This window comes from Oryzias latipes, chromosome 3 (genome assembly GCF_002234675.1).
Source record: "Oryzias latipes chromosome 3, ASM223467v1".
Taxonomy (NCBI): domain Eukaryota; kingdom Metazoa; phylum Chordata; class Actinopteri; order Beloniformes; family Adrianichthyidae; genus Oryzias; species Oryzias latipes.
This window is the reverse complement of record NC_019861.2, coordinates 25,669,471-25,687,338: the sequence shown is the minus strand read 5'-3', so window position 1 is coordinate 25,687,338 and position 17,868 is coordinate 25,669,471. Positions and strand designations below refer to the sequence as shown.

Here is a 17,868-nt window from a genome sequence, read left to right as displayed (position 1 = left end):
ACTCCCTTAAAAAGAATGTTTGCGATGTTTAATTTAGTTTATATGTTTATATGTTTTGATATTTCTCAGATTACTTAGTGTTGGTGTTAAAGGATTTATTGGTGTTTAAAGATAGTTTGCAGCAGATCCCATGTTTTGATGTAATTATAGTTTGAAGACAGTGTAAGTGGATGTTGTACAGAATGGGGAAAGGACAAAGCAGTGAATTAAAGTAGAAATGAACGGCATTGGAAGTGATAGAGGGTCTGTGGACACAGAAAGGTATGGTAAGGTAAGGAAAGGTGCTGGTTCTAGTAGAACAGAAGAAGGGAGAACATGAATGTTAATGCTAGTGATAAACGATTCATTTCAGTGAAATGGTTTATCTTGTTTATCTGTAAGGTGCCTAATTTGTTGTGTTATGTCTTTTGGTGTGGTTTTGAGAAAACGGTTAAAAGTTATTGTCTGCGTATTGATTGTCTGTGTTTTAACGAACCTGTTGTGGTTTAGAGTGTGAATTGTGTTTTTAGTTAAATAAGGAAAAGCTTAAATTGTGGAATTTTGTTGCTTTTAGCACTTCTCAGAATTCTTTTTGTAGGACAGCAAGTCCTTAATGGTAAGTCAAAACAAATTGTCTTTGTTTCTGGATTAAAAGTGAATGATTAGCTGCCAGTATGCATCTAAAACAATGTATTTTTCAAAGATTTTGCTCCACATCCGTCATATAGTTCAGAGAAAAGTTTAAGGTTTTTTTCCTTTGCTGATTTTCATCATTGATTAACCAACTTTAGCATCCATAGAGTTGGTGATGGTGAAAAGAAAGCATGACAGTAACAAATCTGCTTTAACAACATCTGCAGTAACAACATGTTTTTTCCAAGCAGCACATAGCTTTAATGTTGCAGGAAAGGCGCAGAGCCGTCCTGAGACCTCATAAATCTTTACACAGAAAACCCCCTCTGCTTCATTGGGTGAGTGACAAAAAGAGCATTTCTCAGTTCTTTGGCTTCACAGGAAGGAGCCGTGTTAGGGGGGTCTGACCCTCAGGTCAGCTCCGCTAATCAAATGAAGCCATGACTGCATGCATGGAGAATGCATCGGAGCGTCTGCGAGGTGATAAGAGTCGATTTAAAATACATCTGATTCATCACTGCAGAGCACATTTGAAGAAAAAGGACAAAGGGAGGAGTTGAACAACTGAAAAACAGTCATTTACACTGCAGGAACAATCCACTCTGGATAATGAAGGTGTTTAAAAAAAAAAAAGCACATAACATGATGAGTTTAAATACCCTCAGGACCTGTAGCAATGTTCAGGTATCGGAGGCCGGGACGGGAGGACGGGTATCCCCTCCTGGAAGGCGTGGGCCACCCAGGGACCCCCCAGCAGCAGCTGGAAATGGCATCTGTGGCGCTCAGGACATATGGCAACGACTGCCCACAACAAGGTACCCAACAGCAGAATGCACAGACCAGGAGCAGAGGACACGAACAGCACCCACGACCGCTCCAAGCTCCTCCACTGTGGCGAAGACCACAGGTGACAAGTCGGACAATACCACTTGGTGATGTAGGAGCCATGGTCCCTTTCAAGCTCAGAGGTAACTCCATGAATGGACACTGGTGCAATGTGTTCCTCTATAAACTGCCGGTTGCCTCCATCAGCTCTGACAAATGAACATATGACTCCTCAAACCCGGCAAAAGACCATCCAACTGACTTTTGACCAGATGGTGGAACATTCATTTGTGCATTCACCACACACGCCTGTGAATCTGTTGGGACGGAACGTTTTTGTCAAAACAGGAGCCAGCATTCTTTCAGACTGGATGCCATGCCACACCCCACAGCCAACCCCTGCTGCTGACACCTGCTGGATCCAGAGGGCCCTGAAACGCCAGGTGTGTCCATGTATTTCGGGTTTGGATGCCATGAGTCCTGTCCTAGAAGCAATATTTTTCCGCCTCCGATGACCTGAACCGCACATTCTATTATGACAGAGAGGATGATCAACTGTACCGGGAAGCATTTCATCAGGTAGATGGCCATACGTGGTATTTAAACTACACTGACATATAAATTGGTCAAGAGGGTGTATAGTTTATTTTTTATTCACACACTCACATTTGCCATGATACCGGAAGTTAGTCACACCTGTATCGCACATAGAATTAGCACTCCCCTGGTCATGAAGTTCGGCAACTCAGACCCATGACTGAGAGGGATGTAAACAAACATCTGTCTAAACTGGGATTTTCAGGTGTTCACTTCTCTCCCTCAATAAATATGTACAGGATAACTTTGTCTTCAAGTACTACCTCCTCAGTTCTGGAGCATTTCTACATCGTCAGTCATCGCAGCAGATAGAAGACAGATCATGAAGATGCAGAGGTGATGTTAAAAACGCTCTCTGATGCTTCATGGTCAACAGGTTCATTTGATGTTTGTTCATGCTGCACCGCTTCCCCGGTGGAGATTCAGGTAACTGTAGGAACAAATGTTTTTAGATCTCAGCGCAGCTGAGTGAAGGATGCAGATGAAGGGATGATGGAAACTCAGTTTGGTTTGTGGAACTCTGGTGTAATTGAGCATTCGTATTTTTCGTGGTGTACTCCTTTTTAGACCGGTTTTACAAGCAGATAATAAAACTTATCGCATGGCACATGATTTAAGGGCTGTTGATGATGTAACCATTACTCCAGTCCTCCCTGTGCCTGATCCACATCATTTCAACTTTAACCCCACCATGTGCGTGGTTCACTGCTATTGCTTTAGCAAGTGCTTTCTTTTGCATTCCATTACATGAAATAGCAGACATCTATTCGCATTTCAGTATAAAGGTATCCGTTTGCAGTACACAGCTTGCCACAAGGATTTAAATATTCTCCTGGCATTTTCAATCACTGTTTAAAGTTTCTCCGACAGGATATTATGCTATTAGAGGGTTGTGTTTTTGATGTAAGGTTGATTAGCTCCTGCTAACGGCACCGACTGCTGAAATCTGCCTGCAAGTAATGAAAGATCTTCTTTTGACGTTGTTTGATTTGGGTTTTGAAGTGTCTAACAGGAATTTGCAACGTTGCAGAAGGGAAGTCCCATTTTTAGGTACAACTGTTTCCAGCACAGGTTCTTCAATGTCTACGGAGCATAGAAAGTCTGTTTTGCAGCATAAATGTCCAGAGACAGTAAGAGAAATGATGGTTTTCTTGAGTCTTTGTGGTTATGGAAGACATTTTCTTCTTTGTTTTGTGGAACCTACTACCCCTTGAGGTCAATGCTAAACGACAAGGGTGACAGACCTCACGGCTGCAAGGCAACGACAATAAGTGGTTTCATTTCTTCACCTTGTGATCTTGCTTTTCCCAGGACCGTGGACAGGACGCCTGTTAATCTGAACGGTGCACTGATCTGTTTGTTGTTCTTCTATTTTATGTTCAATTTTTATTCAATTTATATTTTTCCTTTCAATATTATCTGGTTTTGTGTTTGTGCCTTATCTCTGTTTGACTCTGCAATGTTTCCACTCCAAGAGAGGGAGATGGACATTAGGGAGTCTTAAGGAAATTGTTTTATTATCATCGTCAAATTGTTTTATTATTATCATTTGAATGTATTTGTTTAGAAGGGATGTTTAAATGGTAACTCAGATTGACCTTTTTCACTTTTTCTACAGCTTTGTTTGTGTGTTCCTCTGGTTCACTCATCCTCAGCAAGGATGAGGAAGTTTTACGACACTGTCCTGGGTTGATAAGGCAGTTATACGACTGTCTCTAATGAACTTTTCTTTTTGTCTTGAATTTTTTTCTTCCCCACTTGTGTTCTTAATGACAGCATGAGGAGAAGCAGACCTTTGAGAAGAGAAACACTGATGGACTTTTTCCCATCACATTTGCTGCTCTCCCCTCCGCAGGCGTAACATGATTCTTGTGTCTTGTGTTTTGTTTTTCTAATATGGTTTTTGGATTATTGTTTTTTATATTTAAGTTACTGACCCTAACGCTAATCAATATTTAGATCCACAGCAGATTCATCTTTGGGAGAAGGTACATATGTGTGGACACTCCAATTCTGTTACAGCTGTTCTGTTGTGTCCTCTGTATCAGATCTCTAATTACCAGGTTTATTGAGAAGTTCATAGGAGGCCTGGTCCAAGCTGGTCAGAGCTTGTGGGACATACAGAAGGACGCGAGTGTTCGAGGCCCTGAAGGATCTTTTGGATTTTGTTGCATTTTACTTATTGCTATTCTTATTTAGGTAGAGCGCATGTATCACAGCCCCTCCAATGGGACCCCATGGAGGAGATGGAAGTAATTTCCTGAATTACGCTTGCTGTTCTGTTTAACAATTCTGTTTTTCTTTTAGTCATCTGTGGGATTTTGTTCTGCCTTAACATGTCTCGCTTTCCTCCCCCTTAATTCCAGGTGTTCTTTTGCTTCACAGGAACTGTTATCTTTTTTACTATTTGAATTTGAATTAGACTGAATTACACTTTGAATTTGTTTTATTTACCTTATTTACTACTTTAGTTTTTGTACTATGTAACTTTTATTAATGACATTGTGCCAAGGGGTTAGGTCGATCTTGTGAGCATGAGCATCCTTTGGGGTGGTTGCCGCAGGAGCACGGAGCCGTCGCAAGACTTTTCCTGTCAGACTGAACACTGAATGTTTAACTGATGCTCCGACAGTTTTCGCTTGCACGTTCATGCATGGACGCCTAACTCCTTTGAAATATTTTGTGTTCCAGATTGTGCGGGCTTCAGACCACAGCTGTCAGGTTAGGTTAGGTTTGTAATGTTTTGTTGTTTTGAGTGTTGTAGTGTTAAATCTTTTAGGTGATCACACTTTGTGTGATCAAGAGAGGGAAATGTAGAAAATGTATGTTTTAATATCTTATTCTTCATTATGTTATAGCTTTATCTTTAGTGTGAAGTGAACTCATTTTGAACTCAACAGGACTTATTCTCCAGTGACCTTCACTTGTGCTTTGTAGTTGCAGCAGCAACTAGGACTTCTTTGTGCAAATCTAGGAGTTTCCAGAGACGCAATAAATATGTCATGGACTACATTTCTACTATCTGGGTTGAACACCTTATCCTTGGGAAAGTGTTCAGGTTCGTGTTCTCATGTGGAGGATGAAGCTGACCTCTGATCTCGTGCCGGCGATGGAGTATTCGTTTGGCTGGTATGATTTACTTTGGACCAGAGGAGGACTCCTTTTGATCATGGATTGTGTGCGCCGGTGAATGGCCCCCACCCCTGGAAAGGCGGAGCGGATCTGGACTTTGCAACCTTCAGCTATTGGCCGGTGGAAGCAGGCGGGCTATCAGCTGACGAATCAGAGTGTTCCGGGGCGGAGGATCAGCAACCATGATCTTTCCGGAAGGCGGAGATTCAAACACATCTTAAAAAGACTGGTTTTAAAGTTTTCCATTGTTCTTAGGAAAATCTACGAGTAATTCGCATGTAACTTGTGCGTCAGTAGATCTTTACTTGAGAATCCAGATATATCTGCATTAATGTTTTAAACTGTGCTTTAGAACTATTGTCAGGGAAATAAACTCTGTGTATTTTTAAACCGGTTGAATCCTTGTTTGTTTTACCACTCTCGACTATCGAACACGCATGGATGGAAAGAACCCAAAAACGGACGATTCTCTTTCCTTCAGAACCAAACTACTGCCTACCCAGACACAGAGCTGTTAGGTTTCGTTTTTGGCACATGCACAGTTGTGTTGTTTCAACTGTTAAGGTTTTTCTTTGCTCCCCCTAGTGGCGGAATTGCGCATTTCGGTTATTTCTTTAAAAAATCATAACTCACCACAGGAATGGACTAGAAACTTGGTTTCTTTTTTAAACATCCTTATCATTTTTACTCTTCTTGTATGGGCCGGACTAAACCACCTGGCGGGCCATATGTTTGACACCCCTGGTGTAGGAAGTATACTAACTGAATATTTCTTCAGGTTAAATTATACAATTTTAAGTTTACAATATATAAGATACAATATAGAAAGCAAACTTCAAGTATGCTGGTTCACTTTTAGTATAGACTAACTTGATTGACCTACATTTACTACTTTTTGCAAAAGGACCAACTAAAAGGGGTTTGATGTGTTAAAAACTGACTGGGTTTACAGAACCTTTAGGCCGAAAGTTCTAATCAGCCTCAAATTTATGTTCCGTTTTGTATGTTTCTCTTCTGATTGAACTTTGCATCATTGCTTTCTGTTCATTAAACCAAAGTCAATCAACAAGGATGATGGAAATCAAAGGGTTGTTTATAATGACAATACTAGAAAACATGTAATTTGTCACACATTATAATGGTGAGGACAACACTGTTAATGTTTTTAAAAGACGTAGTTTAGATTTTTTATGTTTTTATTTGCATACACACAAAATGCATGCTGATAATAAAAAAATGTACACTGTAGGCTCAATACTTTTAAAGTTTACAGCAAACTGAAAGATCACACACAAATTACATAATAAGTAATAAAAATGTATTAAACGTACATATTGTTCTTAGCTCCCTAATTACACACTGTCCTTTATACACTAAAATGTATGTTTAGTAAGCTTTATTGCTCCATTCATGAACACAAATGTAAAAATTTCCATGTATGGAGCTTATTTGCTCTACACTTCAACATATTGGCTAAACATTTTGAAAAAGCCAAGGAAAGAAGAGCCTGCATGAAGCTGAAATGAGATCTGTTTACTCGGAAAGCTTTCGTTTGAGCTTGGAGTCACTCTGGTGAGCTTGAGGCGCCGAATCATGAGAACGAGAGATGACAAGAGCCACCGGGCTTGGCTTGCAACAAGATCTCCATACCAGCATGCTTAGTATGAAGATTGACTGACAGAGCAGCATAGTTACCCTGTGGCTTTAGCACTTTTTTTAAGTTTCTTTGGGATAAGCATCATATGACATGTTGATAAAATAATAAAATAGCTTGTAAACACAATTGGAGGGAGGATGAATTTTGGGCACATGGCTATTGCATCGGTGTTAAATTATGTGCAGACCAGTCAGACAGTTCCTTCATGTAGTTTGGTCCTAACAGATCACTGCAGTTCTCCATATAGTGAGGGTAAGGGTTTTCTTCAACAGTAGCACCTGTGGAATACAGAAAAATAAAAAAGGACAATTAAATAGATGTTTTTTTCATCGGGAAAATGAATATAGTTATCCACCATAAATACCAAATCAAAAACTTTAACTTTATAGAAGTCAGTCGCTTCTATTACAAAAGCATTCCGATATGTCTGTAGACAAAGATTGTCTGTGCATTGCTTACTGGACAACAATACCAGGTAAGTAAAAGCTTCAATCAGCTGCCACAATGTTTAGTTGTTTAATGATAAATGATAAATCTTATTGAAAATGAGCAAGTATTGAACAACAATTTGTTTTTGTTTTTTGGCTGTCTGTAATTGTTTCTGGGGAATTTCCTTGTTTTGATGTTTGGGGAAGTGAATTGTTTGTGCATATACAAAGGACAAAAAGTGAAAGAAAGGACTAATGATAGAAGCAGCATGAAAAGTGTCAAGAATAAATTTTAACAAAAATAATTAAAACACTGAGAAACTTTTGACAAAATTAATATTGAATAGTCCTATTGTGTCATGTTCTGAATGCATAAGAGTTAATGTGTCTATTTATGATTAAGAGTAACAACTGAATTATCCACAAATGTATGTGGATGTATGTATATGTATTTTCCAAACCAATGACCTGAATAATTATCCAAAATTTTATATATCAGTGTATAGATGTATATTTTTGTTGTTTAAAATCCTAATCCAACAAATCAGAAAGTAATTCTTCATAACAAGACCATGGAAAATACTTGTATAGCCCTTTTCTAAGTTCCTCGAAGGCCCAAGGCGCTTTACAGTCACAGTCCCATTCCCCCATTCAGACACTGATGGCGGCTCAGTGGGGTTCAGTGTCTTGCCCAAGGACACTTTGACACAAGGGCAGGTCAGGCAGGAATTGAGCCTGCAATCTTCCGATCAGAGGTTGACCGCCCTACCACTGTACCACGGCCACCCCCAAAAAAGCAGAAAGGATGACTATGATGTTGCAGAAACCAATTGTATCTGGTGTAACAGTTAAGTGTCCTGCAGAGCTTAGTGAAGAGGTCAGTTGGGTAAAACATGAAGAAAAGGAGATTGTAAACCTTCTGTAAATGGTTTGGGAAAAATACAGTAGGGAAGACAGAATTCCTTCTTTTCCAGCATATTTCTTTCTAACAAAAACAAAACTAATAAAAAATGAAATGACAAGGGATGTGAACGGTTTAGGAGTTCTTATATACAGTCAATTAAATAAACGCAGAAGGAATAAGACCTAAAAGGGGCCCCTCTGCATTTAGGAGCAGGAGGCCCTTTTAAAACAGATTAACAGTTTCTATTCTTGCTTTTAAACACAATTTAAAGGAAAGTAAACTAAACTAAATGACTAACTAAATGAATAAATAGCCGAATGATTGACAAAATGACTTTTTAGTCCAAAATAATATCAACATATTCCATCCATTTACAACACGGCCTGATTCACAGTCCCAATCCTAATAAAGTACACAGAGCGGTGTATGCACTGGTTGCACATGCTTCCAATCACAAATTGTAGGTGTTTTAATAAGAATGATTGCACAAGGGACCACATGCCCTAACCGCTGTATTTAAAGGGCCGATGGATTGTAAATTAAATAGTGTAATGGAAAATAGAGAATGACTATAGGAAATTGAGTGCTACTGGAACAGATCCAAAAGTCTGTAGTGCAGCCCTTTGAGATGTTCTGACATCTTTTACACATGACGTACGCATTGTTTCGTGTGACACGGGCGCCAAAGCAGAATGCTCTAGTCCCATGAACTGATCAGCCATCAACCCTGATGATGGCACATACTGACCCAACACGAGGACAAAAGATGAGGTACAGTGAAGTTGCCCAAAAGGGCTTGGAGAGAAACAAGAGAGCAGGACAGATAAAGTAGAAAAGCAGACAGTGCAGAAGAAACACACAAGATTTAAATAGATCTAAAATACGCATCCTAACATCCATGAACAATTTTTGGGTTATTTTTACAAGCAGTTTGGACAAATTTTTACAAATGAAAAACTTTATTGAATTTAATTGCTTTATGGCTGTGTGTGCATATTTTTGTTGTGATTTAGAAACTATGCTGTGGGGCTTATGATGTTAAAGCCCCTGGCCCTTATGGCAGATCTGGGTAATGAACTGAAATATACCTTGTTACCACAGATTTAATGAAGCCACCAAACAAAAACAGACTTTTAGTATCTAGCCTGTGTTTGTCTCTGTCATTTTGGGTCTGGCGTGTGTAAAAAATTCTTTCAGTACTTGACCTGTCTCTAGTCACTTTCATTCTTAAACCTAATGAGCTGTAGGTGCTTTACAGAACTTCTTTATCCTCATTCCATAAATGTATCTTCCTCTTACTCTTCCTGATTGCTCCATCCCCATCATTTTTGGCACTCCATCACATATCCTTCTATAGGTGAGACAGGAAATTATAGTGAAAGTATTTGGTTTGAATGCTATTTGTGCCCACTGGCTGTTAGGTGCTTGATCGTAAAAAATAATTCCACAATCAAATGGGAGAGTAACATTGATATAGTTTGACATTTGTCACTATGAAAGATGTTTTTCATGTGCACTTAAACAGATGTTTTGGATGTCCTAAAATATATTTTTAAAATTTTGATTCAAAGTTACTCCTAAGTAAATTAACCTCACCATGAGCAAAGGTGTATGATTCCTTTTCTCTGTTAGCCCCTTTGGAATTCTAGCAGTTTTGCACCATTTTTGGAGGGATTTTAGAAGAACAAGAGCAGATTTTTAACATTGAGTTACAGCTAAAGACAAGGAAATTATATAAATCATTTCTGTCCGTCAACTTTGTTTTTTGTTTATGTTTGTGGCCACACCCAACTGCACCAAAGTGTAAAAACTGAACAGTCAGAGGCAAGCACCAGACAAGATGATACAAAATATTTTGTCATACATGGCCACTGGTTCCAAAGATTGTGCTGTCTCCATCCTTTATGATCCCCAGTCTGGTTCCAGAGATCTTGGTTGCTGAAGTGTTCCACTAGCTATATCAAAGAAAAGACAGCATTAATAGAAAATGATGGCAATAATTTATCTGCAGGCAAACCAAATTTAATCAAGTATTACAAGGCAACTATTGTTTTCATTTTTTGATTTTTGGTTAAGTGGGTAAATCATTTAAGTTGCAAAAGTAAGATCTGTTTGAAAGTTGAGTAAAAGTACCTTAAAGACAGCCTCACTCTGTTCCTGGTGCTCTTGTTTGGGCTCCCACATCTCTGCACAAAAGAAAAGAATTTAAAAAAATCGTATTCTCATCATCATCAAGAAGAGAAGGATTTTGCAAGATATTTTCAAACTGGAATACGTAGTAGGTTTGGTTTAAAGTAATCAGTGACTTTACTATATTACTCTCTCAGAATTGTAATGTGTTACATGACTCAAATGTTATTTAAAAGTGACTTTCTTAACATAACCTGCAGAAGTAGAACATATAGTAAAATGATAAAAGTACTTTACTTTTAGGAGAGGGGCAATTTGGTAAAAAGGAAAAGTACTATAAGCCCAATCATCAACTTTTGACACTTAAGTCAATAGAAATGAAAATATTGTCAAATCTACTTTTAAAATAGAGAAAACAGAAGCCAGATGAAAAACCTGAGTGCAATATGTTACTGTAATGCCTTACATTTGTTATGAATACATCCAAATCTGAAGAAGATCAGCTTAACAGAATCTCACCGTATGGATGAGTGTTGATGAGGGTGTTTTGTGCAGTTGTTTCCACCTCCTGCGTTGTCTCTGAAATAGGCCTTGTTGTGGGTTGCCAGGTTGGTGTCATGCATGTGTCATCTTGTCTGTTATCTTCTGAACTGATCTGTCTTTCCCGGGTTCTGCTGAACAAACGTAACCCTGCCAAAAACAGGAATAAGATTGGGTTGTAGCATGAGGTGTACTAGACAAATTTTATTGTTAGGTCAAAAAGAAAAAAAATCAAAAAAGGTTTGATTGTTTTTCTTACCTCTTTTGCGCTTCTGTGTTTGAGAGCGGGGTAACATCCTGTAGACTTTGTAGGCATTACTGCCTCTCTTTTTGCTGTGCTCACGCAGCTCACACACGTCAGGCAAGGAGTTTAAAGCACAGCGAAAGTTTGCTTTCCATGTCTTGGGATCGGGCTTGTCTTTACCCGGACGGTACCGACCTGAAAGTGGACAGTCAAAAAGACCAACATCACGTACTGGTTTTCAGATGATGGAGCGTGTTATTTAAAGAAATTTGACCTGTAAAGCAAATAGGACGGTCTGTTTTCTTATGCAGGCACCAAGATTGTTTAGTGTACATTGTAAGTATTTTACCTGAAAGTATGTTAGTAGTTACAATGTGCAGATATCTTCACACAACAAAACATGAAGTAATTTGCAGGGTTAAGACATGTGACAATGTGTCACAAGTGGATACTACATGACAACTACAAGTAGTTTTGTATTGTGACAACTCAATGGTTGATGGTTTTGTCAAAAAAACAAGGTTGCCTCTCAGCTGATTCCATGAGTGCATATGTCATTACTATGAAATTCTATCTCTTTTTGTTTGCTCTATCCCCCTTTAAAGAGTGTAGCAAAGGTTTAAAAACTACATTCTTTTATTTATTAATTTACCATATAAAAAATGGCAGTCTGAAAACAGTCCATGTAGGCAAAAAGAAAAACAACATTTACTTGAAAGAGCCTGAACTGTGACACATGTAGTAAACAAGTGCATAAATGAGATTTTAAAAAAATGAAAAACAATTACAAAAAAAGTTAATCAATTGGAACATTCACCAATCTAATAAAACAAGTTTTTGATTTGATCAAGCAGTCAACAAAGGCAAGAGTAGAAAACATAAACCAAATGAGAAAAAATGAATATGCAAACGTTGATAAGTTTTTAATTAGTATATATAAAAACAACTTTGAAATAAGAAACAGGTATTTCAAGTTTATTTAAGACATTATAACTTTCTTTTCCTCTGAACTTTTTAACATCTGTATATGTATATTCTCATTAATTAAATTTTTATAACCGGTTCATCTTGTTCAAGGTTTCAGTATGACTGAAGGAAGCTCAGCAGTAACTGCCTAGGGATGGGGAAACCCTAACTACTTGTTGTGCTGTTGTCACTGATTCCTAACTGAATGTTTTTGGCTGTAAATTCAGCTCATGAGAAAGGAATTTAAGCAATGTGTGTCAGAGACTGTTGACCCTTGATCTGAGGTTGAGGGGAAGTTGTTTTGTAAAACTGATTTCTGAAAGATCACGGGGTTATTTGGTTGTGCCGCAGTGGTTTTTCTTGATGGATGTATTCTTAATTGCATGAAATGCGGAGAAAAGTAAAGAGAGGAAAATAAATATGTAGAGATCTACATAAATTGCAAGTATAAGTTTTTATTCTTCCTTCCACCCCCTTTTCGAGCTGTTTGTGTATTTGTGTCAACACTCGGTTTAATTGAATTTGTTATTACTTAATGCTTTATACGTGCTCAAAATGTATAAATAAATTCAAAAAAAGGGAATTTGTAAAAAGCTAATAGTAGCAAGATGAATGTGTCTTAAATGTGCTGAAAAATGATGATTTACAGAGTAGATTCCTGACTGATATTTTTGGTTTGACTCAATGAATTCTCTCAATCAAATTGTGTTTTGTTGACTTTCAAAGTCTTTGGACAAAATGTTGAAAGAAAACTCCTCTGCAATTACAACCTGACTTTGTCACAACTAACCCCAATACAGTGTGTAGTCATTTCCAGTTAGCAAACAAAACACTCCTCTATGGTGTCAAAACTTGTTTTCTAATGATTTTTGAAACCAGTTTTGCCACAATAATAATGGCAGACTTACTCCTATTTTGAAAAATGATGGAACATTTTAATAATGAATTAGTAGTTTAATTTTTGTATTTAGTAGATTTTTGTGATGAATTGTGATATCGAAGATAATTGTATTATGATGTCATTTTGATCAGAATATTTTACAATGATGGATTCTTGTAGAACATCTTTTTGCATTGATAAACAATCTCCAAACACATGCTTCCACTTTTAAGGTCAGATATGAAAATGGCTGATCACTCTTAGGCAATCTGGTCTTTGGAGTTTCTTCTGAAATGGATTCATTATTTGTAAGTGGGCTGACCTGGCTGGTTTGTTGGATGTTCATTAATGTCATGAGCTGACAGCATGCCCGTTAGTGTCATGGGAGAGCATCCTATGTGTTGAGTCCGTTCTCAAGTTCGTGACTCTCAACCTGTGTTTCAAAAATATCAACATAAATCACTAAGATCCACGGCTCATTTACGTCTGACAAAGGGAAGACAAGACTTAAGGAGCAGGGCGCAACAAATATATGGAAAAAAATCTCCAAACAAAATGTTTCTCTTGTTATTTTTCTTTTTTTTAATGTTATCAAATCTTTTTTTTCTTTAGAAATACTTCCCTCCGTTTTTAATAACATGTTCTTCAAATATGCTAAACTTGCACATACAAAATTTCTCTGAACCCCTGAGCAGCTGGAGAGTTGTACCTTGACAGCAATTTGATCCCCATGGACACTGACAGCAAGTGAACTGAAGCTTTCCCATCATATGATACAACTCTGCAATCACGAACCATGACTTTCCCAAGACAGAAGGACAGAAATGGACAGCTTTTTCATGTTGCACTCACTCTCCGTGTGTATGAGAACCTTGCTGATGAAGGAGAACAAGTGCTTTAGGATTTATGGATATTGCATTTACTTAAAAGAAGAGTAATTGATGAGAACTGACAAATCCCTGTGACCCTGCACTCTGAGAGCTTGAACTGTCGTAGCGTGACCCTCCACAGTTGCCCTCTAATGTTTATAAAATCTGCTGGGCTTTTAAAAGTTGGTTGGCTGTGTTTGAAAAGCTTGTTAGAACTTGTTTTTTTTTTGATTTTTTTAGCTAAACCTAACATAGCGTAAACATTTAGCAGGAAGTTGGTTTGATGTCAAGAATGTGGTAGATCGAGAAATGGAAATCAAACAACCATTGCAGCTTAATGGAAAAAAAGTACCCTGCAAAAGGAATCAACTGTTCAAGTTCGTCCAAGAATCAGCTTGGAAAAACAGCTGGGTGGCTTTAGGTAGCGCTTTTCTCTGAGAAGTTTGTATCTAAAAATATAAAACTCTAAGAAGATTCCTCAAAGACAATTTCATGGCATTGTCGCGGTCATCCTAAACCCTTTCAAGACGTTTGATCTTTTTTCTCTCAAATACAATTTATTTAGACTTTTTTCTGACTTGATATCAACCACTCAAATACCAGTAATTCATATAAACACACAAAAAAGATAAATCCACATGCTTACAAAATTTTGGTTCTGATGAAAGAACCTGTGGACACAACTTAACTCACAAATTTTTTCCCATCATAACATCCCAAAATGTTCTTATTAAAAATGATTCGGTTATATGTTTGTAGAGGTTTCCTATCCTGTCTTCATCACAGTATCCTTTAGTAGTCATTAATTTGCTCTAGGTGCTGCATAATCTAAGTATGTGTGAAAGGTTAACACATTATCTATTGCTTAACTGTGCAGATTAGTAGAAAACATGGTTTTTGCTCCTACCTGTGTGCATGGCCCAACTCCTGAAGAGCGTGGCATCCCTGTCGATGCTCCAGCCATGGCGAGCCGCATGCTTCCATGGAATTTGGAAGATGTATGCAGACTTCAAAAGTAAATGACATAACGCTCAACACTTTGTTGCACATGCTCGTCTGTGATTTATGTTTCACTCTTTGTATAGTGCTTAACCCTTGTGCTATCCTAGGCACTTTAGCATTTGGAGTGGGGTCATCTAGACCCCACAAGACAGTGAGCTAAACCTTTTTTCTTCAATGATTTGTGATCTTCACTGCTGTCAACGGATTACATGAAATTCTCTCCACCTTTATCCACCTGTGTCATGGTAGGGATAACACGTCAATGTAAGGGTCAGGTCATCTGGACCCCATAGGATAGCACAAGGGTTATGGATTCCTGCATCATTCTTATGAGTGAGACAGGTTACTTCAATAATGTTCAAATTGAAGTATCTACCTTGTCCAGCCAGCTGACTCCCGGGTACCTCCCAGACTGAATCTGCTCCTCCAGCCATGGCCTCAGCTTCAGCCGTCCCTGTTGCTGCATGCTGCTGTTTGAGCTTCAGGTGCGCAGAAAGGTGGGAGTGTCTCACAAGCTGCTTCAGCAATGGCTGGACTCACATTAAATCAGAGTTTTAAAGATAACGTTGTGGATCGGAAACTTTAGCCCCTCCTTTAGTCAAGCTCCTCCTGTTGGAGAAAAGGTGTGCATTTCAATCCAAACATGAAGTAGTTCAGGCAGATTGGGGGGGGGGGGGGGGGGGGTAAAGATGTGATGTGCTTTGACAGGTAACAACTCTACCTTTAAAGTCAGTGCCAAGATTGCTTCTGCTGCCGTTGTGGTTTTCTTTTTAAACACAATACTTTGCAGGCTGCTGTACCAGCGCGAGCAGTGAGTTTGAGACTTTCTGGTTTTATCTGTTTTCTCACACAGAAAACGGACAATAACAACAAAACTATAGGAATTTCATTGTATTGTGGCGTTTACTTGTTTACACTGAAAGTATATTTCACATTCTTGTGATGTTTTCACCTGTTACAAGACACAATAGCAGGCTATAAGTGGTCCATTTGTGAGCACAGCTGATTTATTTCTCTTTACATCACAAATCATGTCAGGAGACTATGAGAACTTTGGACATTGTCTAAAGAATTCAAAGAACAGTGATTTTCTTGTCTATTACTTTATGTGAATTTATTAGTTTTTGACCAAAAAAATGATATAAAAATAATTTCTCTTTTGAAATATTCAGTTAGTCAGTTTGGCTGCTGAAATAAAAGAAATAGTTTAACCATGACACTTGTCTTTTAGTCAAATAAATTTTTTTAATTTACTTAATCAAATAAACAATCTCAATGAGCCAAAATTTTTGAATTCCTTATCTATATGATTTTTTGTGAAGCAGTACTAGTTTTAGTAGGGTATTTTTTTTAGTTAATCAATACTGATCTATGGATAAAAAGCTACAGTACTGAGTTCAAATCAGTGCTTTAAACCAAAGCACCAATCTCAAAATCTCTATGGATTAGTTCAGAGATAACAAGTCCCCACTTGGTGAGCAAACCCATGCATGTGTGGGTTTTCTCTGGGGCTTCCTCCCGCCGTCCAAAAAAATGCTTCATAGGTTAATTGGTTACTCTAAATTGTCCTTAGGTGTGCATGTGAGTGTGCATGGGTGTGTCATTTGTTGCCCTGCAACAGTCTGGCGACTTGCCCAGGATGTACCCTCCCTTCACCCACGAGTAGTGGGAATAGGCAGCGGCAGCCCCGTGACCCCGAAAGGGACAAAACGAGTTTAGATTAAAGAAAAGATAACAATGATACCCTTGAATGAAGTCTTGTTACCTAATACAAAAAGTTTTGCACTGTTGCCTAACTAGAAGATCCTGCTCCAGTTCCCTCTTTGTGGAGTAAGTAGTTTCTTCCGTTGGATGCGTGGGCTGTCTCCAAGTGCTCCAGCTTCAACCAATTGTAAAAGAAAAAAAAGTCACATAGCTCTAAAGTGCCCTCTGGGCTGTATGTGTGTGTGTGTATGTTTATTTGGAACCCCATTAGCTTCCACAAAGTGGTCGCTACTCTTCCTGGGGTCCATAAGCATAAAAGACATTTTTACAAGTTTCACAAAAACCTGCAATGATTTAACAAACCAATTAATCATATTTACCTGAAAAGCTTCACATTTTAAAATAAGTTCAAAACAAATTCCTTTTTTTACACATCATACCTACAACACACACATTTCATAACACATACATTTCACAACAAAAATGCATACAAATCGTTAGTTATTGGAAGTACTCCATATATCTTAGTTCTAAAATCTTTTTGAAATTATGTTTGTTATTAATAAGTGTTCAAGTGTTTGTCTGTAAGTGTTGTGTTTCTTTTATTCTAGGATACGTTGCAGATTAATTATGTTAGTAATTGTAAGTTTTTCTTCCTCCCACTCCCTTTCAAGTCATGTAAATCATATCTGTTGTTTATGCATGATATCTGTTGTGTAATTGTACACAAACATGGAATAAGTTTCACAAATCAAAAATCAAATGAATAAATATTTGTTGCCTGAAATTAATCCCTCACCAATCCAATATCACTTTCTCTTTACATATAAAAATATGATGTACCACAGAGTATATGACTTTTTGATGAGGGGAAAATGGTGTAATAATGAGTAAAAGCATGAAAATTACTGTGAAGACTATTGGAGGATCAGTCATCAGATTTTTAAAGTTTATTCTATAAATGTGAAAATTCTTTCAGTTAGATTTAAATAAACCGAAACCCATGTGCATCAGAAAGATGCAAACAAATGCTAACTAACCGAGGCTGGGTAAAATGACTCCTCCCAACAACAGGACAGACAGATAATAGTTCTTTGAAAAAACTGGACTAAACACTTTTTGGAAACCCAAAACTTAAAGGGTTTGAGTCTCAGCCAAACGCTTGAAGAGTTTGTTTATGAGTGTCACCTAGTGGTTGCAGGTTGGCAGTAGAGCCAACATCAAGTCTGGGCGTGTGAGTGCGTGGGTGAATGGGACACTAAAGTCCCTTGGACCTTAATCAAGTTAGAAAAGTGATTTATAACTATATCGCATTTACATGAAAATAAAAGAAATGAAAAAAAGCTGCATGGTGGTGGTGGTTAAAGATTTTGCTTCA

At 38.0% G+C, this 17,868-nt stretch overlaps 1 protein-coding gene across 1 annotated transcript; it reads right to left on the bottom strand.

The window, feature by feature from the left end:
* Nucleotides 1–6,344: 6,344 nt before the first annotated feature.
* On the bottom strand, nucleotides 6,345–15,343 carry LOC105357520 (interferon regulatory factor 1-like). Its single transcript, XM_011492636.3, has 7 exons — nucleotides 15,163–15,343; nucleotides 14,692–14,791; nucleotides 11,085–11,264; nucleotides 10,805–10,975; nucleotides 10,289–10,341; nucleotides 10,020–10,110; nucleotides 6,345–7,101 (listed from the first exon to the last, which is right to left on the bottom strand). The coding sequence occupies exons 1-7, from the start codon at nucleotides 15,250–15,252 to the stop codon at nucleotides 6,980–6,982; spliced, it is 807 nt and encodes a 268-aa protein (XP_011490938.1). The 5' UTR covers nucleotides 15,253–15,343; the 3' UTR covers nucleotides 6,345–6,979.
* Nucleotides 15,344–17,868: the final 2,525 nt, after the last annotated feature.

Excerpts from the sequence above, each read along its gene's own strand:
- LOC105357520 (XM_011492636.3), bottom strand. The coding sequence starts at position 15,252 with ATGCAGCAACAGGGACGGCTGAAGCTGAGGCCATGGCTGGAGGAGCAG. Across the intron at positions 10,111-10,288 it reads AGAGTGAGGCTGTCTTTAAG|CTAGTGGAACACTTCAGCAA; the intron begins GTACTTTTACTC and ends TCTTTGATATAG. Across the intron at positions 7,102-10,019 it reads TCTTTGGAACCAGTGGCCAT|GTGCTACTGTTGAAGAAAAC; the intron begins GTATGACAAAAT and ends TGTATTCCACAG.